This window comes from Chelmon rostratus, chromosome 4, assembly GCF_017976325.1.
Source record: "Chelmon rostratus isolate fCheRos1 chromosome 4, fCheRos1.pri, whole genome shotgun sequence".
NCBI classification, from domain to species: domain Eukaryota; kingdom Metazoa; phylum Chordata; class Actinopteri; order Chaetodontiformes; family Chaetodontidae; genus Chelmon; species Chelmon rostratus.
The window spans coordinates 17,038,415-17,063,193 of record NC_055661.1 but is presented as its reverse complement, the minus strand read 5'-3'; the positions used below and the strand labels follow the sequence as shown (position 1 = coordinate 17,063,193).

The 24,779-nt window shown below is 40.1% G+C and overlaps 1 protein-coding gene across 2 annotated transcripts in view; it reads right to left on the bottom strand.

Annotated features, from left to right (window-relative positions):
• Positions 1–1,398: 1,398 nt before the first annotated feature.
• Positions 1,399–24,779, bottom strand: part of usp13 (ubiquitin specific peptidase 13) — a 34,057-nt gene continuing 10,676 nt past the window's right edge. Inside the window, exons 9-21 of one of the 2 annotated variants that reach the window (XM_041934953.1) lie at positions 24,462–24,533; positions 22,762–22,867; positions 20,565–20,690; positions 18,249–18,402; positions 17,558–17,732; positions 17,334–17,422; positions 16,584–16,706; positions 12,868–12,891; positions 12,312–12,455; positions 9,756–9,925; positions 6,659–6,848; positions 4,801–4,885; positions 1,399–4,442 (exon numbers count right to left, since the gene is read on the bottom strand). In XM_041934953.1, coding sequence (XP_041790887.1) covers positions 4,346–4,442; positions 4,801–4,885; positions 6,659–6,848; positions 9,756–9,925; positions 12,312–12,455; positions 12,868–12,891; positions 16,584–16,706; positions 17,334–17,422; positions 17,558–17,732; positions 18,249–18,402; positions 20,565–20,690; positions 22,762–22,867; positions 24,462–24,533 — 1,555 coding nt within the window. In that variant the 3' untranslated portion in view covers positions 1,399–4,345. The remainder of the gene's footprint in view (positions 4,443–4,800; positions 4,886–6,658; positions 6,849–9,755; positions 9,926–12,311; positions 12,456–12,867; positions 12,892–16,583; positions 16,707–17,333; positions 17,423–17,557; positions 17,733–18,248; positions 18,403–20,564; positions 20,691–22,761; positions 22,868–24,461; positions 24,534–24,779) is intronic. The other variant, XM_041934955.1, reaches the window with a different exon arrangement.

The following is a 24,779-nucleotide window of genomic DNA, read 5'->3' as shown; positions in this document are numbered from 1 at the left end:
GAGATAGTTGAGCTTGAATATCAGCACATTGCTACAACTGGTTAGCTATAGATACATTCTGTAGAAATTTTGTAATTATGACTTCTGCAAATTCTAAAAGTACTGGTGACACTTTCAGTAACCCCAGCCATGAAGCCATCTCTCGGTTGCTACCAAATGCTTTTTAGTGTTCAAACTTGAACTTGAACAGCGCTTAATGTTACTATATCACTAAATTGTTATGCACACATTGATGAAGCTCCTGCAAACTGTTAATAGTTATTAAAAGTTATAATTTAACACTGCTAAGCATTACAGCTTCATTAGTTGTGGTTACACATGTAAACACATGTGGAATTTAATGTATTTTAAATGAAATCCAGATCAGGTAATGATCAGTCACAGTTGCTCATAATGTTCCATCTATGGAGACACAAAGGTGTTATATATATATAACATAAATAAATAACGTATTATGAAATAGAGTGAATACATGTTTATATAATATAAGTTAAATATGATACCACATAGAATGCAATTTAATGCATTTAACAATGATACCGGCCAAAGCATGGAAGTTTAATGGAACACCAGCAGGGATGATATGGCCTGGAATTAATAATTATATCACATTACTCTTTTATTACACAGCCGGCAGTGACAGTGTTTGTTGCAGGTCTGACGGTGCTGACTGAAACTCTACAGTCGCACTTTTAGTTTATAGGTACAAAATACATCTACATACAAAAACATTTTATAACTAGCATTACTGCCTACAGCAGACAAGAGAAAATAGTCAAGACTTTTGTAAATAAAATGACTTTTTAATAGCTTCTACGTCCTTTTTCTTTCCTCACTTCGGTGTTTTTAGACTTTTCTGCACATATGCTGGAATTATGTAATCAGTTTGCCTTGTGAATGTGGGAATAACAACGTTTAGATGTGTTTAGTCTTCTTGCATTAATTATCAAGTCGTCACACTATAAAGCATTTCTGAAATGTTAATGGCGTCACTGGCTGGGGTTCATCAGGGTTATCAGTACATGTTGTGTACATTTCTTTCCTCACTCCTTTAATTCAACATGTGTACAAAGGCAGTTTATTTATCGATGCATCAGACATGTATGAATAAAATGATATTTTGATGAATGAACTTAGAAATTATATACTTTATATACAGTAATTCATTTACTGAAACACCTACTATAATGCATATTACTCTCCCTGTATAATCAGAAGGAAAGCATTAGCACCTTTGAAACGTACAATATGAAAGTAATCTTTTAAAATAAACTGTTGTTATATATTCTATGCTCTTGTGTCTTTATTTTTAAAAAACTCACACTTGAACTGCAGTTTCTTGTTCATTCTTAAAGAAGCCAAGTTTCAACAAAGGTGTAGTTTATTAAATTATCCAAATCTCGCAGGTAAACAGTGCCACTGAGTATACTGTCAGTACTCTATTCACATACACCTAAACCATGTTTGGATAAACACATACATTACAAAAGTCAACTTAAAATAATCCCTTCAGGAAAACTATGTAATGAAAACTACAGAATTGGCACAAACCTGTTTGCAAAAAAGGCAACAGAGTAAAAACAGGTGAAGAACCTTTTTGACATTTAGTTAAATGAAAAAAAGAGAATAAAACTCACAAGGTACAATTGTACAATCCAAATGACTAAATGTCAACGTCTAGTGCACATGCGGACAGTGAAAACGCTTTTTTGTGACAAAATGAACCATTAACAACGTAGAGAGGAAGAATGGAGGAGACCGAGCTGGAGGGAAAGCTGAAACAAGAAGACAAAAGTACAAAGACGATAACGTAATCTAGAGAATGTGCAGGGGGGACAAAAGGTGCTGAGAAATAAAATGAATTGCACAGAAAATCTCAAGACATTTCTAACTAAACATTAAGCAAGACGACACTTTTATCATCCATCTGCTGATGATGATGAGCACAAAAGCTGACTTTAGACCGGGGCCTGACAGGAGGACACATTTCGTTTCTGACAAAAAAATAAAAAAAACGGCAGACTTGCATAGAGACCTTTTAGAATTCCCGGCTGCATAGACAATGAAACACTGCAGCAGTTTATCAAGTAGTATCTGATGAAGTTGAGGGGTGGAGATATAATAAAACTCAGTGAAGTTGAGGCACAGTGTTGTTAAAGGGGAGCACGGCTGAAAGATGGAGTTATTCTGCAAAATGGATAATTATCTGAAAGCTTCCATAAAGACACGAGCCCTCGGGGAAAGACGCTCCAGTGACGGCAGCGTAGACTGTTGAAAGACATTTTTAAGGACAATCGCATTCCTTCACCATCTTCCACAGTTTCTGATGTTCAATAGATATGCAGTAAATACATGTCTGTCAACCCTTCTCAGAAACAGCAATTTACTTTCAAAGGACTGTCCTTGAATATGAGAGGTAACGACTCGTAAATCATCTAAAAGTAGAAGCGTTAAGAAAGCATCGACATTTGCAGAATACGTCATACACAGAAAGTCTATTTTCAGCAGAACTCCCCTTTAAAATATGCACAGAGAAGTGCAACAGTGAGTGAAAAACAGTTTCAGCGCATGCCAGGGTCACCATAAAGCCTTTGTGCCACTGATATACCAACAGTTTGTAACATTACAATGAGATGCAACAGATAAACCAGATTCAAGTCCAGTTCCATGTAGCTCACAAGTTTAAGCTGTAAATAGAGAATATGAACCATAACACTGAGATGTTGCTGACAGTCAGAGACGGTCACTTCACACATATCTGACAAACAAGCATATCCACGTTGAGTCCATCCGGCACGTTATGAAAAGACTGAGTAGATAAATGAGGAGAGCACAGAGTCTGTGGGTAATCCAGCATGAGGTTATAGTGACTCAACAGCAAAGGGCCAGTTTCTACTTTAAGTATTAAAGCTGAACAGGAGGTTTGGGTTGCAGTGAGCACCATGAAGTTATAAATTCAGCACTGCAACATCAGTACAAGAATGCACATGTTGGAGGAGATACTGCTCACTGTACAGCTGTCACCATACAGTAGGTTCAAGAGTAGATTTGGTTGAGGTGCATATATTGCTTTGGATGTGATGCATAACTGAATTAACCTGACCTGCAAAAAGTGGCAACAGGTCAAGGAAAAACATTCATTTTAACTTATGGGTCATAGTCTGAATCTGTCAACGTGATAAAGGAACCAAACTGGACCGGCTGCAGCTGAGAGTAGTGAAGTTTTGCCTTCTATGCAAACATTCTGCAATTTGGGCAGGCACACATAACTAATGAACGGGGTTCAGTGCAGGATTTTGCACTTAAATGTAAACTGATGATTTGATAGAGATCTTAAAGTAAGCACATCTATGCTTGTATGAGGCATGAATTAGAAGAAATATGGTCATCTCTTCATCGACTAATAGCCACTTCAAGGATTTAGTGGCTCAGCAGTGCTGAAGCTGAAATTTAAGATATCACATTCAATTGCTTACAGCTGGTGAACTAAATGTCCACTTCAACTGCATCAGGTGCAAAATATGAACTCGTTTTAGTCAAAAAGTGCTTTCAGGGAAAGAAAAATGCTTGTATCTTGATAACTCAGCCAGCGTACTTCAGAAAGTTTCTCATTAAAGGGACAAACTTGCACATCATCTCCAGATAAAACTGGGGCAGGTTTGAGCCACTGTATTTCTATCTAAGTTAACAGCCATTCATGGCCTTCCTGGTGCTCTCCTTCAGCCTAAAACTTGCATACAGAACGTAGGTAATTTCTCTCAGTGTCCAACCAAAACATTTTAATTCTTGGTGTCCTTGCAACTTCCTGGGGATGAAAAACATTCTTTTGTATTTCAATGTAAAACGCAAAACCACCGGCAGCACAGTCACTTCTTGTTTGTTGTTGCAGTTTCAGAGCATTTCAGGGCTGGCAGTGAAGCACTCCCATTTCAATATACATTTATAAAATGTACCACTGTGAAAATCCTGGTACAGTAGCTGAAGGCATAGAGAAGGAACAATGAGATTTGATATGTGACATTATTTCGTGTACGGAGCACTCCAGAAGTGGAAATTGCACACATCCCTCTGTACCGCCACTGTCAAGAAAATGTCTTTTCTGAGACATAAACACTGAAATATACATTTAAAGCATGACATAACACAAATGCACAAAAAGCACATTGCTTTCCCTTTCTGACCAGCGTTGCTCACTGAATGACATCACGGTAAGGGAGCAGCTGGTCTGAGAGGTTATTTCCATCGTTTCCACTGCAGCTGTTATTACAGTTGTCTGCCAGTCTTCGGGGTGAACGACTGCGGTTCTTTAAAAGGTTGCATGGTGGTGGGGGGCGGGGACTTTCATTTAACTGCTAGACAGTCGATGGTAAAAGTAGATGTAGCCCAAGTCTTTTGGAGGCCTTTCTGACAGACACACTTTGTGGTCGTTGTAGATCACCCACCTGCAGGAAGAAAGACCACTTGTGGAAAATGCACATGTTTGTTGCATTGTGAAATGTTTTGTGTCACTTCTCTAAAAACTGACTGCTATGAGGACAGAGCAAATGGGTCAATTTATTTTTCCATTCAGTCTAAAAAAATAGACCGTCCCTGTGATTTTGAATAATTTATTTTCAGACTTCTGGTTGCAACAGCTTAAAAATAAAAGTAATCATAATAGTAATTAATTTCTTTACAACATTTACAACAGCCGTTTTTGTGACTAACAGGAAGTTCCTCATTATGATCAACAATATGCTGTCAGTTTTGTACGATAATGAACTGCATGAATACAAAGCAGTGACACTGCGTGCAGCTCACCTTCCCTCCTTTTTGATGTGACAAACATAGTGTCCAGACATCGTGGACGCTCCCATGTGGCTGATGAAAGCAAAGAGCTCGTAACCTGAGGAAGGGAAGGTTAAGTCACGTATAGAATATGTGACAAGATAACACAGCGGTGTTTCACAGCTACTTAATGTCAGACATATACAAACCTATATGTTACTCACATAACCATGTATCTGTTTAAAGGGGAAATGGAAAGCATAAAAATGCCTTTTAAACCCGTTTAGATCAAATCCTGTCATATTGTTCACCAATTATGACAAAAAAAACAAAAAAAACAAAAAAAATCCCTTTTTTTTTCTTAATCAAAATCCAATCATGTTTTTTCTGTAAAACAAAATATGACATGCCCTTATGTAGGCTTGAATCACTCAATTTCAACTAGTAATATCATGACATCCACCCATCAATCAACAACTCTTCAACTTTTAGCAGCACAGAGCTAAGATTCATTAGTTAGCTAGGTAGCATCAATACCTAGCATGGTGCGTCACTTTATCTTCAGCTGTTCGCCACCTCAACCTTGTTCTGTTTCCATAAAATAGCCTGGGTAACATGCTGGGTAGACTTTATTCGCTCTGAGTAAAGTGGTATCTATGGCAGCTCCAGATTTTACAGTGGACTGCTTCAGCAACTACATGAACTCTCCCTGACGGATGTACACCATCAGGATAGCTGTCACTAACCCTCCACCTCCTGCAGTTCGAGGGGTACGTCTGCCTGCTCTGGTAACAGGGGTGATGAAGGCGTTGAGGGAGGTGAGTAGTCGACTGAAAAGAGGCTGTTTCATCTGGACTTTGAGTTAACATATTCTATGGAAGAACATAGAGCATACATTTGAGCCTTTGGCTATACAGACTCTTTTAAGTCCCCACACAGGCAATGCCTTCACGTTAAAGATCCAGCACAGCATCAAACTCATCAAAAAGATCAAACATACAGCTACGCTAATGCCTGGAAAATGCCCCGCTGCAAGGGGACACTATTTATTATAATGACCAGTAACCAGGGTCCTCCTGTGGTAAGGACAGTGCGAATAGCGAGGAACGTTAATTATAAATAATGAAAAGCCAGAATGTCTGCATCACTAATGGGATTCTATGACTTTCACCCACAATGTTGCGTGGTTGTTGTTTAAACACCATTAGTATGCAAGTATGTAGATGCATTATTATAATGTACATCACTGATTGTTAACTGCTGGCCCACGAGCCACATCCAAGCACTGAAAGCTGGAAGGTGTGAGAGCATTTTCTAGTGAAGTATCTTGTTATCGTTAAGGTTTTTTTCGGAGTCTGTTCACACTGAGATAGGATCAGAAAAAGAACATGCATTCTGCGAGAAAGTACAAAACCAAGCTAATTAGGCTTTTTTTTCCTTTTCTTTTTGAAAGTCTGGCCCTCACAGTGTCTGCTTAGAAACATTCTGGCCCTTGGACAAATGTTGTTGAGGCCCCCCTGTTTTACATATTACTTGTGAGGAGTATTTATAGTTAAAAAGCAGCTGAATCATGTTTTTGATGCCACTGTGCCCAAAGTGGTCTAGCAGATCAGGTCAGTGCCCAGCAGCACCGGAGCACATTGTGCATTAGCATCACACACTAATTGGAGATGAGGGTAAACTGGCCTGTGAGAGTTCATAACATCCAGGTGAAATGCCCTCTGACACTATTTTTGACTCTGACCCCATTTAATTTCTTGGCAATTCAGGTCTTTGTCTTGCAAAATAATATACTAATATGCTGGATCTCTGTTACCATTACCATTGCTCTTCAATAGTAAATAAATCAAGAGAGAAACAGCAGCTACAATCAGTGAAATGAGTCACTCACGTCCTGGTCCATCCTTGATCCGCGGGCCCGTCGTGTCTCTGTCTGGGGACAGCGTGGAGTCGCTGTGTGAGTTGGCGTTGGAGAAAGCGTTGTCGTTGGGCTCTGTGTCAGCCATGTCTGAAAGGGCGTCACTCTCCTCCTCCTCCGGGTGGGTGAAGATCCAGTCGAGTGCTCGCTCAAGGTTATTGTTCTGAAAGAAAGTTTCCAATTAACTTCACTGAAATTCCAAATCAAAATACTTTTAATATGCCAGTATTGACAATTTTCAAAATTTGCACTTTTATATAAGTCAGTGGTGCAAATGTGAATTCATAATACACAACTTTTTATTGTTGGAATCCTAAATCAGGTATTAGCCAGTTCAGAAAACTGTTGCACAGCTGGAATTGTTGAACATGAACTGCAGGAGGACATCACCCTCTGCTGCACAGAATCTGATGCATAATATTCTTATGACTGAAGGATGAACAGTATATAAATATGGACGACGCATCTTTGCTTCCTCCCACTGTACAAAAATGGAGCCAAAATATCGCAGATACAGGTGCTGCCATCTTGAGCTGGTGACGTCATTTGGAGCCAGAGTCTGTGCAGTAGTGATCAGGGGATGGAGCTGCAGTATCGAGGTCCCGCCCAACTCAACCACGGGTTAGGATTACCTGTCAATCATGATGTCACACCACCTTTTTACAGCATTAAACAACTCATGAAAGCCAAACTCAGCAGAAAAATGAACATCAGCCTGATAAGAACTAACTAAAATGACAGAAACCATCTTTCGGAGAAATTTATTTGACGTGTACTTTGATTTTTCAGTTTGGCCGATGTCCCATCTGCTAACAAGGAGGAGGTTTATGGTTCATCCATAAAGCGCTGAGGTATAGTTTTTAAAACAGCATTGAAAGGTGGGGAGCGGTGGTGTCTCAAACCCCTCCTCTGTTTAGTGAAGGCTGCTCCACTTTGATGTAAATGGCCTCCTTGACCCCTCTTTCAACCCACCTGCCTTCTCTATCTAGGATATGCACCTCTTGATCATTAATACTATTTTTCTTGTGTTGTAAATGTGTGAAAACTGCAGAGTCCTGTCTCCACGAGTTGGCTTGCCTCTGTTGAGACATGCGTCGATTGAGCAGCTGTTAGTTTCCTCTATATATAGATCCTTGATCCTTGACCACATATACAACATTGCTCTTGAGACGTTAGGGATATCCGGTCCTTTGGGATGGGACTAAATGCTGTCACAGTGTGTGTCCTCAGGACAGGACTCTGCAGTTTTCACACACATAAGATGCTGAGAATACCATCTCCAGTTGGCACACTTCAGTGGTAATGTGACCTATGCATCTCAGGTCATGTGTTGATCATGTGACTTCTCTGCATTTAATTTCTTCAGATTTACTTCCTGTCTTTTACCATCTGAGGACGTTTTTTAATGAACATGGAAACTTTTTGGTGGTTGTTCTTGTAATTGTCCATTTAAAAAAAAAAAATGGTGACTGGTCTTGTAATTTTACAGTAAATAAAAATTTTTAACAGTCTACAACCTGGATGTCTTAAGAAATTAGTCTGCAAAGGCAGAGTAGTAACAGGAAATATTAGCACATAGAAGACATATGGCCCACTAACACGATGCATGCAGGGACAAAATCAGAATAAGAATAATAATTGTTCTTATTCCATCCTGTTTTCCCTCTCATTCCCTTGCTGTTATGTCTTTAGGTAGCTCCAAAAAATAAAAATAAAAATAAGCGAAGCTGAAAATGTTAAAATTGAGCAGTCATTTATCAGGGTGGTGGCAGGCGTCCATCTGTGCTAAATCCCCCCTGATGATGTTTGCTTTTCATCTAGAATAGAAGTGTGATTCCTGGAGAATGTGTGTGTTGGCTGGCGAGTGTAGCTACCTGCTTTTTTCTGTCTCTACTAGACAGGTCACTGAGGTTGGAAAAAAGTCCCTCCTGCTAATTTTGAGCTAAAAATAAACCAGTCGTGAGACCCCACTCTGCCTCACACTGACATCCCCCTCATGAGGAATATGTGTTGATTTTTTCGCACTTCAGTTTGGTGGCATTGGGGATGGTAAACAAGCGAGCTCGGTATCTATTCCTGTGTCTTAATAACAGTCCGTTCTATTTTTTGCTGAGGGGGCAGTTTGAAATACGAAACATGAAACGTGAGAATCAGGGGCCATTTCATAACAGGGGAGCTAATGAATTTGTCCCAGCTACGTTCCCTTTGACTCACATTCAAAATCAATTCTTCTGGACTGTGCGTTTAAAAATCACTCGTGAGATGTGATGATAAAAGGGCTCGACATGTCTTGGAGGCAGATCCTGTTCCTAAACCTCAAAGGCTGAATTAGCAGTGGCATCCACATGCTGCTGGGACTATTTGCAAACACCGTGTAGAGCAGACATCTTTAATCACTCTGACATGGAGGATCTATTAAATTTGTAGTTTGGAAAGCAAACAAGCAGGCCAGCCAAGCTCATTTCTGACTGACAGAGCTTCATTTTCATAATCTCACCCTTTCTTTGCCCTCTTTTCAAAAACCACCTCGCTTCATGCCAACCAGCTTTGTCATGAACTGGTGACTCTTTTGTTTCTACTGACTAGGACAGGACTTCCTTTTTCTGTGGTGTCATTTCTTTTTTACTCCATATAACTCTTTATCATCTCTGTGAGTCACAGACCAATGAGAGTGCCACCTACAGAAATCTGACAGGGCTTCCACCCAAATACATCCCAAATTTTGACAGAATTTCAACAAACAGCAGATCAGTCATGTTTAATGAGTTAAATATTTCCTAAGCCAGAAAAAGGTGTTTCCATCTTCCATGAAGCACATTAATTAATTAATCTAATGCAATACTTCAAAATGCATGTATGTAAAAACTCATAAACTGATTGACAAACAATGAACAGACAACTCTTCATATGAAATGTTGAGGATTAAGACTCATCTGAATTATGAGGTGGCAGAAACACATTAGTAGAAGAAAAAACTGCCTGGAAAAGAAGTCTCAGTGCCAGCTAATGGAGAAAAGTTATTTATTAGTACACAAAGTGCAAACATGAACAGAGTGGGCAGAAGACTGACCGTGGCTTTGAGCGCCTGGATGCTGTGAGTGCGGGGGAAGCCCATTGAAGTGAGGATGGCGATGCTCTCCTCGGGGGGCGAGTTGCCCAGCGGGGTGGCACCCATGGGGCTGTCACTGGTGGAGAGACCAGGATCCATCATGGAGGGCAGAGTGAGAGGTTCTGCAAAGTCTGAGAAAAATGAGAGAATAATAATGAGAGAGATGCTCTGTTTATTTTTTACCCAGTCGATGAATAGGTTTCTGTCAGAGGTCGAAGTCAGCAGAATCTAGTCGACTGTTGACTTAAAATGTTTGTTGAAATTTAAACAGTGAGAGCAAAGATATATAACACACAACTGCTGTGTGTAATAATCTATCAGACACACGTGCACAGGGAGGAACCCCGGATACTACATTAGTACTGGAAACAGTACGTGATGCTAATGCACCCTGTAGCATGTTCATGTGAAGGTCTAATCAGGACTAATTCAGTCAGGACTAATAGTGTGACACCACATGTGCTGATCTAGCTAACTTTTAACTTTTTAAACCACATGTGCTGATCTAGCTAACTTTTAACTTTTTAAACTAGAACATTTTCTACATTTTATTTTTAGCAAAGTTCACAAATCAATGTCTCTGACTAAGGATGATTCCAGGGAGCATTTCTTAGGAAACAAAACACCTGGAAAGGTGAAACACAGAGCCATAATATCGCTGCTGTTCAGAGGAATGCATACAGGAGGAACATTGTATGAACTTAAATCAATTCAGGAAGCATCCTCAACCAAGAATGTGACTATGAATTAAGTCTAATTTCCAAGTGAACTGCAATGCTTTGTGCACTTTCAACAGATTCAAATGAAAGTGAAGTGACCCTCAACCCGCGAACAAGGACACTCCTACTGTAATTACTCTACTGTTGGCCATAAACAGAGCCTTCATTACTGTCCTTGCCATAAATGAAAATGCGTACCACTTATCTCCCACCACCGTCTCTATCTCAGCCTGCTTGTCTCATGTCCTTTAGACTGCCCACAGCCCGGTTGTTTTTATGCGACAGGAAAAAGGCTGTCTTGCAGGAGGAGAAATAAGGCTGAACTGAATGCTGTATGTTTGCTCGTTGAGTTAAATTATTATTAAATTGGTTGCTATTATTTAACTTCCAACATAAACTTTGACAGATCTCATCACAGACATTCATGAAGTTAAGATGAACTCTGGCCGTGCTCAATAAGGCTCATTTTCAGCTTTTACCAACGTCACTGAGGAATAATTACAATAAAAGATAATAATTGAGCCACCTTGCTTGCAAAGTGCTTTGAAAATCCATTAGTTTACCTTTGTAAATGCGGCACTTTGAGGTTGACCTCAAAGAAATGTTCTGTGGTACTGCGTCTAACAATGATTAAGTGAAAAGTTTCGCTGTAAAAAAAAAAAAAAGTTGTGAAGTGATGCTAATGGGAAAGTAATGAAACCAAACAAATCTGGGGGAGGCAGGAGAAGAAACAACCTTTGTGCAGCAGGCAGGGACGGACGGTTTTACTGATGTTATTGAGCCTGAATGCATCCCATTTTGCAGATACATTAGGCCCATTTAAAAACTAACAGGCAGGGGGCTGCTCTAATTTCCCTCCAATGTAGAGGTCCTTAACAGCCAACCAGGGAAATAAAAGTGACACGAGTCAACGCCTCAGGGGAACATCTCCGCTGCTGAGCGGCTCTACAAGAGACAAAGTCAGTTCTCACAGAGTTTCTGGTGATGATCCCACACACAGACGTGCAGAGATAAACACCTGCAGTACACAAAGTGATGCAAAGTCTGACACACAACTCAGATTTCTCTCTGTGGAAGAGCTGGAGATGTGAAGTGTCTCTCACTTTGAATTACCTGTGTGTTTAAAAGGTTCCATATAAATAAACTTGGCTTGACTTTGTATACCTGAAATGTTTTTTGGCAGATTTGCATTGGCGTAGTCTTTTCCAGAAAAAAGAAAGCACAACACAAGCTTCACTTGTGAGCTGATGGCATCATGTGACTGCTTGTGTTGTGAAGCAGCAACTCCGTTTATCCTCGTTCATTGCCTTGAACTCCACGTCCATCTCTCATGCTCATCTCTTGAAGTCTGACAACTCAGCTTGTTGAGAGTGTTGTTGAACTGTGGCTCTTTCAGTGCACCTGCTGTTCTTTTTGTCCCCAGTATTTCTGGTCTCTTGGGGTTACGGTTGCCTCTTTCACTCTACACTCACTCTAAATTCACCCACACACCCTATTTCTTGCCATGACTATTTTGGCTTGACTATTTTTGACCCTTACCATGAATTTGAACTTATTGAAGGCACCATAGTGAAAAAGGTTTATTAAAATCACGTGATTATTAAAAGGGAACAGCTGACTTTAAAAAACATTTCCAGGACTTTATGACTGCATGTATCAGAAAATGAATCTAAATAATATATATATGTATCATCATCATCATTATTCTTATTATTAGCTGCAAATGCACTGGTTTATGTGGTGCACTCATCTGTCTGGCCATACTTCTGTTCCACTGAATATAGTGATCTTCCCTTACCAGGTTCCTCCATGTGGGCTATGATCCAGTTGAAGGCCATCTCCGGGCCCATGTTGCCTGTGTAGTAGACCGCCTTCCTACAGGCCTCCAGTGGAAAGCCCATCTCCGCCAGCTGCATTACTGCTGCCTCGTCTATTTCTGGAGCTGGAGACGCGACAAAACAACATCAATAACATCGTGGTTGCTGATTCAACACTACCAGTAACCTTCCAGTTTAAACAACCAAATAAGAATTTGCGGTGGCTATCTCTTTGGGCCTCATTAAACAAAAAGTCCAGGAGAGAATCAGCCCTGGGGAGGTTTCTTTATCGAAGGATGATTTATCAAAGAGAGGAACGAGTCTGTCTACAGCAAATAGAGCCACATGGAACGTAAAGTTTGTTTGGAAGTAGAGAGCAGCTGCAGCACCTGCGTACACATGGTCAGAGCTTTGGCATCACAGCATTCATCACTATGCTTGGTGCCCAAAATACATTTACCATGGCCAGAACTTTAAGAAACGTTACATACTCATATACATAGTTGTGAGCAACTGAAAGAGACATTCAATACTTACAGTCCATGGAGCTCATGGAGTTATCTGAAAGAGGATAGAGAAACATATTTCAGACGACAGCACACAATAACATCATTATTTTAACATTTTGACTATTTTCTTTTGTTTGTATGTGGTTTTGTGTACGTCCCATTATAACAATATTAAATAATTTACAGATAATATGCAAATTAACCTAGAGAGAGTGGTTCAAAAATTTAGTTGGTAACACCATGGTCAGGTTATCCTGCTAACGGGCCCTGAGGCAAACATTAGATGCTGGGCTCTTATTAACGGCCCGTTCTCCCCCCTCTCTGTGCATTTTCTTCTGCATTTCTATGTTGGAATATTACATTTCTCTGCTACGTGGTAATTACTCACAAATTCATTTACGAACTATTAACCATTCAATATTCATTCCTTCTTTTGTATTTGTTTACAGAACACTTGACTTGTATATGGACATTGTTGCTTTTTATATAAATTCATAAATATATTATTTTTCACGAATTTGAATATACATAATATTCAAGTGGTTATTTTACCTATCTTTCTTCAGCTTTGTTGTCCTTGTTTTTAGCTGTATGTCTATTTCTATCTTCCTGTAAATTGTTCTGTAAGTACAGTGAGAGCAACTGAAAAACTGGAGTCAAATTCCTTGTATGTCTAACATACTTTTCCAATAAAGCAGATTCTGATTATCCACCATGTAAGTGCACGATCAGCGGAAATAATGAAGGTCTTACAACTAGATTTTGACCAATTGTAAAGTGAGATGAATGTGAGGAAATAACAACTTAGTCTTATTACAAATAAAAACTTGAATTCATAAGCAGTAGAACTCATCCTTGCTTCATTAAACACACTCAGGAGTTTTGCTGCTACAGCCCTATTTGGTCTGGTACTACCAGTAGCTCATGTTAGCTAATGTAAGCAAACTTATTGTATTTCTGTAAAATGGACACTGCTGAAATATTTTGCAGACTTTATATGACTATTGTCTATTTATGCTGTTGTTGCACTATGCTGTACATCAAACATTACATAGACTCATTTTATTGTGCAGTATCAATCACAATACGGATGTCCCTTTACAGACAGGGCCTATTCAAGGTGGCTGCAAGAAGTCAAGTTGTCAGAAAACACTTGTGGTGTTGCCTTGTCACCACCTGCAGTCAGGAGATTGATTTGCCCCCACTGTTTCCAAGCACTGCAATCACAATTTGAGCTGCTCCTATCAAACATGCTTGATTTTTCAATTGAGTTAGTCTGGACAGTGAAATCTTATCAATCTTTGTCTATCAGTACTATCAATACTCATCGGGAGGCACATCCATGAATTTATTTGAAGTTGCTGGGTAATAATTAACAGCAAAAGACAATAAAAATACCTGTACACTGCTTTCTTTTTCATAATTCTTTTTTTACTCTAAGTGGACATGATGTAGGTTTTTGTTTTTTACCTGAGAGTTTTATCTGTTTTATATGCATTTTAAATATTTGCATTGCAGTGAGCCAATAAAATCTCTTGTGTGCTTTTTGACATTGAAAAATGAGTCTTTCCAGTTTAACGCCGAAGACACAATCCGATTAGCAAAGAAACAGAAATCATTATCTAGTATATGGCCTGAGCAGTTATTAATTGTTTGCTTTGTGAACAATTTTTGGTCTTGCATTTTCTTAATGGCCTGGAATCACTGAGCGAATGGATGATACACAGACCAATGAGAAATAATGTAGTTCAAGCAGCATACAGGAAAACACATTTGTGCAGTGCTGTGTAATCAATGAGAAGCACTGAAGCCTTTTGGAGACAGAAGGGTGACCAATGATTAATCACTGCTGATGCCAGCCAGGGGATAATGGGCCAGTGGTTCATTTGCAACTGACAAAACTCATCATATAAACGTGAAATAAATAAATAAATCACAGAATGTATTGAAAGCAGCACATCATTTTCTCTGACCTCTTTTCACTACATTGTTTAAACTGTATGATATACACACTGGTACTTCTTTTAACCTCTCTGGCTGCAAAAAGAGAAGCTCTGATGGAAGTCAACAGGGGACATTCGCAAAATAACTCCTCAAACTTACTTCATCAAAACAACATCTACACATATTTTCATGCATTGATTTTACTGTGGCCCGTTTAGATAGCTGTATAGCTTGCTGCTGTCAGATGCAGATGAATATCAGATGAAAAGAAGGATGCTTTAATAGCAAAATGCTGAAAAGTTTTAAGTAGATTCTGCACTCCTCCAAGAAGCCAATTCCAGTGTTTGGAGGTCTGAGATAGCAGGTACAGCACAAAATGTTCAGGCCTGAAATATTAAGGCATACTCAGACAAACATGTTCAGACCTCAGCTTCGCCCTCTGAGTTTTTGGTCCTAAGAAGCAGCTGGCTAAACGATTCTGTAAAGCTCTCAGAAAAAAGTCTCCCAAGTCTGTCAATGTGTGAAGCACAATAAAGGATGCTTGCAGAAGCTACTGCATCATTGCTCCATGGACCTCTTTTTGTGTTTGGAGCTTGAGATGGTGCAGAACACATTGTGCTTCACGCCTGCTAAAATATTAAGGAGGACACTAATAACTTGATGTAGCCGAACTTCGCAAACAGCGGAAGGCGGAACAGGAATAAGAATTATAATCACAAAGGAGACAGAGACAAAGAAAGACAAACCAAAGGAGAGGACAGCAGAAAGGCTCAAGTACAGTGTATGCATGGAAATATCACTAAGCAAACCATCTAACACAAATTAGTTTCAAGAAAAGAAAACAAAAACACTGCTTGAGCTCTAAATCGCACTCACCAGTGTCTAGTAGGTTACTCCCAGAGCCCAGGGAAGTGCATTACAAGGGGATCTCATAAAATCATTATAAGTTATTAGGCTTAGCCACACTGTGAACACAACAACTTTTCAGTAATTGATTGAGCATGCCTTTCCCATGGGATCCCATTCAATATGCCCTTAAGAGAAAACTTGGGTGGCTTTGAGCAGAACATCATATTAGAGACAATTTCACGGATCATTTGTCTCTGTCACAAAAATACCCCACACCTCCTGAAAAGGATGTTAGGTAACAACACACATCTGAGTCAGTTCTCAAAGCAACACTGTATGACCAGTTTATGACACAATCTGATATATACTGTCTCACATGTTGACAGGAGTTTTGTATATTCTGCACACTTCATGTATATAATTAGAATGGACAAAATATATTTGGCTGGGTAAAAACAGTATAAAAAACCAGGTGCTCAGGGAAAGCAATGACCTTTGAAATTAATAAGACGACTGTGAAATTGAACACAAAGGGCCAAAAATGCCCCAGTAAAGAGTGGCAGGGGTATTTGCGTGCATGCATGCACGCAAGTACCCCTGCCACTACAGGTGAGTCATGAGGGCTTGTGACCAGGGGATTGTTTTTAGTGAATTCTAGGTGCGACAAAATGTCAAATTAAAGGGGCAAAAAATATTATTTTTTTTAATATTTCTATTATCCCAGTTGCAATCACAGTGCTCGGCCTTGTTGAAAAGCATCACAAAAGAGTGTTGTCCAAACTGTATTGACAAAACTGTCAATGCATGTGGCTGTTAGTTTGTATGCACACACACACACACACACACACACACACACACACACACACACACACACACACACACACACACACACAACTAACAGCTAGCATTTCCACTTTACCACTCTTGGCATACAGTGGACCTGTTCTGTACCTCTGGTGTCTTCGGGTAGAACGATGGGAGGCATGAGGTCAGGCAGCTCCTCTTCACCCGCCTGCAGCCCTGTGGCCCGCATCCGGCTCAGATCCAGAAAGTCTGGAACATCTATGGCCAAGTCTGTACAGGAAGACAGCAATATAAAATCTAACTGAGGAATGTATGGACATGCATGAGACTTTGCTTTCTGTAACTGTGGTTCCAAAAGCATCAGGGAGATACAATGATCTTAACCTATCGACTTACATGAATGATTCGAAAGCAGGATCCTTTTTATCCCCATATAATACTGACGATCATGATTTATAATATCATTTTACACAATTCACCAAATATGTGGCCTTATCTCATTAGTGAAAGAACGAAATACTTTAAAACTTTGATTTTGTTGGCAAAGTCATGAGGGTCACTGAGAGTTTCTGCATTTTAAGTTGCTCATTTGAATTCAATGAATTGTGGCATCTAGTTCATTTAAAACTCAGCAGGTTTTACAGATTTGTACAGGATGAGAGATGGGGTAGTTTATCACTATGTGTCCAAAACTGCAGGTGAAGCCATTCATGAGTTGGACAAAAATGACTTAGGCAGCAGTTTCACCGACTACTGTCCATGCCTTACGAATAAGAGTTTGATGGTGCCCTCTGCTGGACATTTACAGGAATACAAATAGGAATAAGTCACAACATTGCTGGAGGACAGTGCAAGACATTTTAAGTGCCTCTGATATGTGAAGGTTGAGACAGTTACCTAGTTTCTTCGGAACCCAGTCAACCCCGAATGTGAATTTCTTGATCTGCAAAACTAGATACTCTGGGAAGGATGCAAAACGGGAAGTTCTGCAGAGGAAAATAACAAAATATGTATTACTACATATATAACTACAACTGGTTTCAATTTAAAGATGTGAGGTGATGAAAAACAGTGTGTACAGTAGTCATTCCCGGCCCAGGAACATGTGGCTCTTTGCTTACTTGACTCCGGCTGACTTGGCCTGCAGCGCTGAGCTCCAGAAGTCAGGGACGTTCTCCGGCTCTGTGAAGGCCTGCAGGCATGCGGTGAAGGGGATCCGCGCTCTCACTGGTGCAGGAGGAGCCCGCATGTTCTCCTCAGCATCCTTCCGCTTGGCCTCATATGCCAGCAGCTCCTCTGGTACAATAAAAACAAAGGTAAACACTTTGAGCTGTGTAAAGCTCTACAACACTCTAGTACACACTTAGTACATTTGAGTGAAATCAAGGGTTATACACCTTTTAATATCAATTAATTATTTAAGGTGTTCGTGAACCATTCAAGATGGCTGCTGACAAGATTGGCAGCCTCTGCTTCCATCTGAACTGTATCAGACAAAGACTATCATCTCCACCAAGGTCACCTTTGTTTATAGCAATTATACCGACATTGTTACAATTAATATGGCAGTGTTACAATGATGTAATGATCCTTTAAAGACTGTGTAATACAAGGCCAAAATCAGTCACTTTTTCATTCTAAACTACACAGTTCTCAGTTGGGACCTTCTGTGCCCTTTCAGAGAACCTGCTGATTCTCCCAGCAGCTGGTGCCCAGTGTCACGCCAGCTGTACCGACCAGAGGCAGCTGTGGCTTCTGACTGCAGCCGAATATTTTCAGTGTATGTATGTGTGCATACGGAAACTCCTGTACCTCGATTGGTGGCTGCCTCAATGGGTGCTGGCAGCTGGATGCAGTAGTCTACCCGCTGAGTGTAACGAACCCGACGTGACTGGCAGCACTGAATTCGCTCCTCGACCAGGAAGCGGAAGACGTCGCTTGGATTCTCCGAGCCTGCGCTGTTCCTCTGTAATTGACATACAGTATATGGGGGGTGAGAGGGTGAGTTTGAATATTAAGAAGAAAATCAGGCCATGAGAGTAGGCACATATTTCAGTTTGATAATATTAAATACAGACCAGTGATGTGGTCCAGCACTAAGAAGATGAAGGTTCCACTCACACTACAGGCGATAAACAGTGCTTTCTTTGTACATTTAACTTCTTACCCTTGTCATCAAGTTATTTTTTACTTAAATGAGTCCAGTGAAAACTTAATGGCAACCACGCTGTTATGCATCCTCATATTGTAATGGTACTGTCTGGCGCCCTGTGCTAATGCACCGATAATCTCATATAAACTTAATTAGTCTGGAGGGTTTTAGTGTCCTACAGTCTAAAGGCTGGTGCAAATACATTTAAGAGTAGGCCCTGAATATTTCTTATTTTAATTAATCAACTCCTAATCAAAATTATTTGAAACCAAGTTATTTAAAATACTGTACGTCTGCTTAAGAGTGCAGAACCTTCTACGACGCATGAAAGCCTGAGGTCTGAACTCTCTATCTAAAAGCTATTCTTTGCTGCGGTCTATTACAGTCTCCTGGCATGACTTCGACACAACTGCTGTTTGACCCAGATCTCTTAATACAGTCATTCATAATGTAGATGCAACTCTATAATTTAGGAACCACCTCAATTAAACGTGCCCTTCGTACCTGGGAGTATTACATATTTTCAGAATCACAAGCACATTAATCATCATCAGATCAACTGTGTCTTCTATGAACAGTAGGGGTCATTGAGGGTTACGCTGTGTTTATTTGAAAACTGTGATGAAGGATGGCATCGTGACTTAACACACCAGTTTGCACAGCAGCCTTTCTGCAACCCAGCCCTTCTATTCTGAGAAGCTACAAAAATACCCAAGTTATAATTTCACTCAGGCCAAGTATGCAGGCTGACATAGATGGAGGAAAATGTTGCTGACGGTGGTGGCTTTAATCACGTTATCTATGTCTGGATAACTAAATCAGTATCTAGTTTACAGACAACTGTGAAGGCAAATGAGTGGACTAAAGGAGGGGAGGAAGGTACAGGTCCTTTTCAAAAACAAAAAAAACAACTTTGAGCACAAGAGCTTCTAAAGATCATGGGGCAAATATGCAGAAATTGAGGAAAAGAACAGTACTGAAGGCTTTTCTCGATAGAAAAACATGTTTTTGCTCTTCTCGCAACTGGCTTTGTCCCACATCAACATACGGTCCCTTGATCTGATTGGTTGACGTTAGGCCGTGATAGATGGTGATAGACCAGTGGTTCATCCAATCACTTGCAAAGTGTGATTGGAAAGTGGTGTTTTCCAAACCGTTTCCACTTCGCAGATGGTTCTGTGTAACAAACCATCTGGAGCGTCAAGTTATCATTTTCTAATATACACATTAATATTTTTTAGATTTTGTTACATGCTCGATTGAAAATTTGCATAAAGCTTCTAAAAAGGAGAAAAATAATCTTATATGAGTAAGTACCTTTTCTTTGTTGCGTATAAAGTAGATACAGACCTTTCCACAAGGTCATTTTATATAAACTACTCAATGAATTAACAGAAAATGTGCTATATCATGATATCTATCATTATTTGTATCTGAAATTACCTATGTGGGTAAATTTGTTTTTGGTCATATGGCACAGCCCTCGGAGTATGTTTTTGTTGATTTTCACAACATAAGGTTGAGGAAGTGTCGGGTCTCAGTCGGGGCATGTATCATGGCTGAGGCAGAATAGGAAGCATTATCTGGCCTCCCTGTGTAACAGATAGCACTGAGCTATATATATCCTGGCTGAGTGAGACATGTCAGAGCAACCCATGTGTACGTACCAACCAAGGTGACAGTGTGCTGTGCTTAGTCAAAAACAGACCCTCCCCTCCGAATTAACTGCCTGTCCATGTGTTTCAGGGGCCAGATGTAATGCAGCCATTTTGTAAAAATATGATTTAATATAATGTAAAGAAAATTCAAGTTTATAGGGACGGTCAGTTTTGTGAAAGGCAGCATCCCTTTCTGTCGTGTGTTTGCAGCATTAACTGGAACTATCACACAGAGACGCGCATACACACACAACCAAACACAATCATCTTTTGTACATTTTGAATATATTCTGCCCTCAGAGGTTTCGCTTCACTCACCTCCACAAGGTTGATGATGTGCATGAGGAACTCGTGGGCATCTTGCTGTCTGTTGGAGGAAAATTCTGGGTGTCCCCTGCTGACGAGGGCCTTCAACATCCGGGGAGAGATGCCCTTCTGCTGGTGCTGGAATGAGAACATTTGGACGTCACGCACACACCGACTGTGCATTACCACTCACTTGTCTCAAAGTGAAGTATAAGATAAGACAGCAGGCCAATGGTGAATATTAAATACACACTGAAAGCAGCTTCAGGGTGGACTGCCAGTACCAGGCTTTGTACAGGAGGATCGCCAGTGAATCCAATATGAAGGACTGTGTCACACAGAGTTCTGTAGAGCTTCAGTAAAAAGACTTGATCTTAAGCCCTGAGTAGATATTGAGACCATTTTGCTGTGTGACCCCAAAACAACAGTTAGACATGATGTTGCTAAGCAAGTAGTAGTGCTGGCTGTAACTCGAAGTTTACAGAAGGAAGGGGTAAAGCATTAGCAATGACATCACTGCTTCCCAAGCGGCCGCTATGAGTTAACCTAGTCTAGTCATAGTCTCTGTTCTATCTCTCTGCAGCTGGAATCAAAATAAAGAAATCTTAGTTAATACGTCGTCAAACACAAGAAATGAAATCCTAAAAAAACACCCAATACTGGACGAATCAAAACATGAGAGCAAATTAAAGCTAGATTTTAGGTAGATACACTTAGTTTTCCTCTTCTACTTCACGCTACACTCAGTACAATACACTCTAATTCAAGGCATTGAGGCAATCTTAATGTTAGCAATACCGGTCTTGATACTGGCAGCCTGAAACTAAAAAGCATCTGTAGCATAAAATGATATAATCAAGCAAAAGTTCAACAGTTTTTTGAGAAAGTCATTTGCTAACTGGAGGACTGTTAGCTAATGCTATATAGATGCTGCGCTCCATCAGCTAACATCAAGTTTGATAGCTAGCTAGTTACATATAAAACAGAAAACAACTAGTTTGGCTCTGTCTGACCTGACAATATCGGCGTAGCAGCACCTCTAAAGCTCATGAATTAAACTAATTTATAGATTTTTTTCACTTACTCCATACAAAAACCAAAGTGTAAAAATGACAATTTACCGTTTTGAGGGGGTCTATGTGCCACACTGCTTCTCGGCTGGGAGCAGTTGCCAGGCAACCAGCGGTGCCCGTCTGTGTGCTAGGCTATGCTAATCTCCTGCTAGGCTAACATAGCCTGTTTATAATCCACAGAAATGAGAATGGTATCAGCCGTCTCATCAACTCACTACCAGAGAGAATACTTCACAAAATATAGAGCTTATTCCTTTAAATCCACCTTCATACTTAAACCCAACTCAGTGTGCAACACATCTACAGTGTACACTAACAAAACATCTTAGAAATCATAATGTTCTTAATCAATTGATTATAGATAAATCCATGGAGACATCCCTACATCACAGTATGCAGGTCAACCCCCAGGCAAACAAAAAGTAGCCCAATCAATTGTTTGCAGGGGAATAAACTTAAAAAGCCCTTTTAATGAGAATGTGTAATTGAAATGGGAAATATTTTCTTAGTAGAAACTGACCACAGCATACCAACTCAAGCCTCCAATATCTTCCCAGCTGTCAACATGTATCCAAACCTGACTCCATCATCACATGAGCAGGAAGTGCAGGATCGCAGCGCTGCCCTCTCAATTACTGTGACTGGTGAGGCTTAAAAGAAGCCTGCAGCTTACAGACCCCTTATGCTTTAACGGTTTTCCTCTCCTGCTTTCCTTGCAGCTGTGTACATTGTGGTTAGGCGAGGGGACGATTTCATATCATGTGCATTTAAATTAGCAAGGCGAACGAAATAAAAGAAATAATGAAAACAATTCACACATTTGGGGCCGCAGCCAGCAGCTATTTTTAGACTAAAGGAAAAAGGTCAGAGCACAGAAAACGTCACAACGGATCTAAAAATCACATCTTCCTTTTCTTTTCAACATCTCTCCAGCTGTCACAGTCACAAAAAAGCTCAAGTGTATTAATAACACAGATGTACTCCATGATGAAAAGTTGTTTCATGTTTAATTTGGGAAAACGTCGAGCTGACAAGCTGAAGGTCTGTCTTGAACAGTTCTGTCATTCAGTGAACTCATTTTGCTATCACACTGAGTATTAACATGCTTCTGGACCCAGTTTGGGAGCTGGACATACCCAGTTTAATACCTTGTATTCTTCTTTCATCACCTGTTCAATGAGCTCAGATTTCATGGGTGGTTTGGCGTACTGGCCTGAGAGCAGTCCATGTCCCAGTTTAGCCCTGTCGCATAAAAACAAAGGCATAAACATCACAGCATATCATCAGTCTTTTAGTTTTTTCTACCTTTTTTGGGGTGATTTCTTGGAAGACGCACCCTGAGGGCTAATACTCGTCAGAGCAGACATTTGAAAAAACCTTCAGACGATACACCCGGGGCTGTTTAATTTGTTCATCCTGACATTTCAGTCTCACAAAGCTGGCTCCAGTTCAAACTCTGCTGCAGTGGAAACAAACCTTTCAGGGAGAAATCACTTTTCTACCCTCCATCTTCTCCAAAATCCTTCTAATTGTTCACATTTCTCCACATTTCCAATTAGCTTGGCTCATTATTGGTCAGCCCCTGCAGACCTGGTATCTCTAATCCTTGTTTTTCCTTATGTCATAACATAAACCTTTGTCCCTTCATCAGATTACATACAGAAACCAAACTACACATCAGCTGTAGGGGGCAGTGTCCCGTTTCAGTATAATCAGCTTCATTCATATTGAAAACAAGATTCATTTAAGTCTGGTGTTATTTTCATTATGTTAAGAAACATTAGAGTAAAATCCTTAAAGAAATAACTCATAGTTAAAGGCTGACACAGTGAATATACAGTATAGGAGTCTGTCTAAATATGACGATCCCTCTCATCAGATTATTTCATGATACACCAGTCAAGACTTATTTTTTATTTCATTTAATCTAACCAAGAAAGTCTCGCTGAGATTAAAAATCTCTTCTCAAGATATGCATTTTATGCCTTTGCTAGATACTATCAGATATCTGTATGAAATAATTACACAAAAAATCAGTTCAACAAATAAGACTGATCTTGAACAATAAGAGGAAACTGGGTGCAGCACCAATTAAGGCAATTACTGTTTTCCAAATAATCATCAGACACTGTAAAAAAACGGGCACCATTCTCACAGTGACAGCAGCTCATCATTGTGTGTGCAGGCTGAAGGTTTCTTTTACAGCAATGCAATATTGTCTGAGTCCCTCCCTGCACTTTCTTATTTATGCACAGTGGAATCATCTCTATTAAGTACCAGATACAGGCTAAAAAAAGGAATTTAATTAATTTAATCCCACCTTACTTAACGCTCACGCTCTGCCTGTAATACTTTTATGGGAGGGGTCGTATACAGGCCCGACACATTGGGACACACAGATGGGCTGCCAGGCTCCATCAAATACGAACAGTGACCGGTGTAAACATGTTTATCTGGCAATGTGAAACGTTTGTTGCTCCATATTACTGATATTAATCGCCTGCTTGGATAAGACTTTCATCATGGCCACAGCGTCTGACTGGCCTCGAGCCACATGCTGGCTTACATGACAAAATACACCAAGTATTTGCCAGAACATATGGGGCGGAAAAGGCTTTCATCTTAACAAAATATCAATTATTTATTATCTTAATTAAGATTCACTGGCAGTGTGATCATATAGTTTTAAATAGTCCAGATGCTAGAAAATTCAAAGTTAGTTGCTCATGAGGAGCCCTCAGCCTTTCTTCAGCCACAGAGACAGCAGCAGCTGGAAAACACCTTCGCCTGTTTTCTCTATTCGAGCACTGCATTATGTAACACTGGAGTCACTTACATTTGTGTGGCAAAGTCCTGGCTGGGGTCGAGGGGGGAATAGTCAAATATCCTCTGAAGATTACCCACATACCTAAAGATCAAAATACATGTCACACACACTGACACAAGACCACTGGAAACACACGAGGCATTACCGAGAAGACGCTAACACCTTCTGCTGGAGGCCACGTTGGTCGTTTAAATACCCAAAGTTGTTTCAAAGCAAGTGTCAATTTTGTGTTACTCCATATTCACCTAATCTAGGGCTGGACAAGCAACAAACAAACAAAAAAATAGAGATTGCCACCAATAACAACAAGAAGGCAAGATGGCAGAA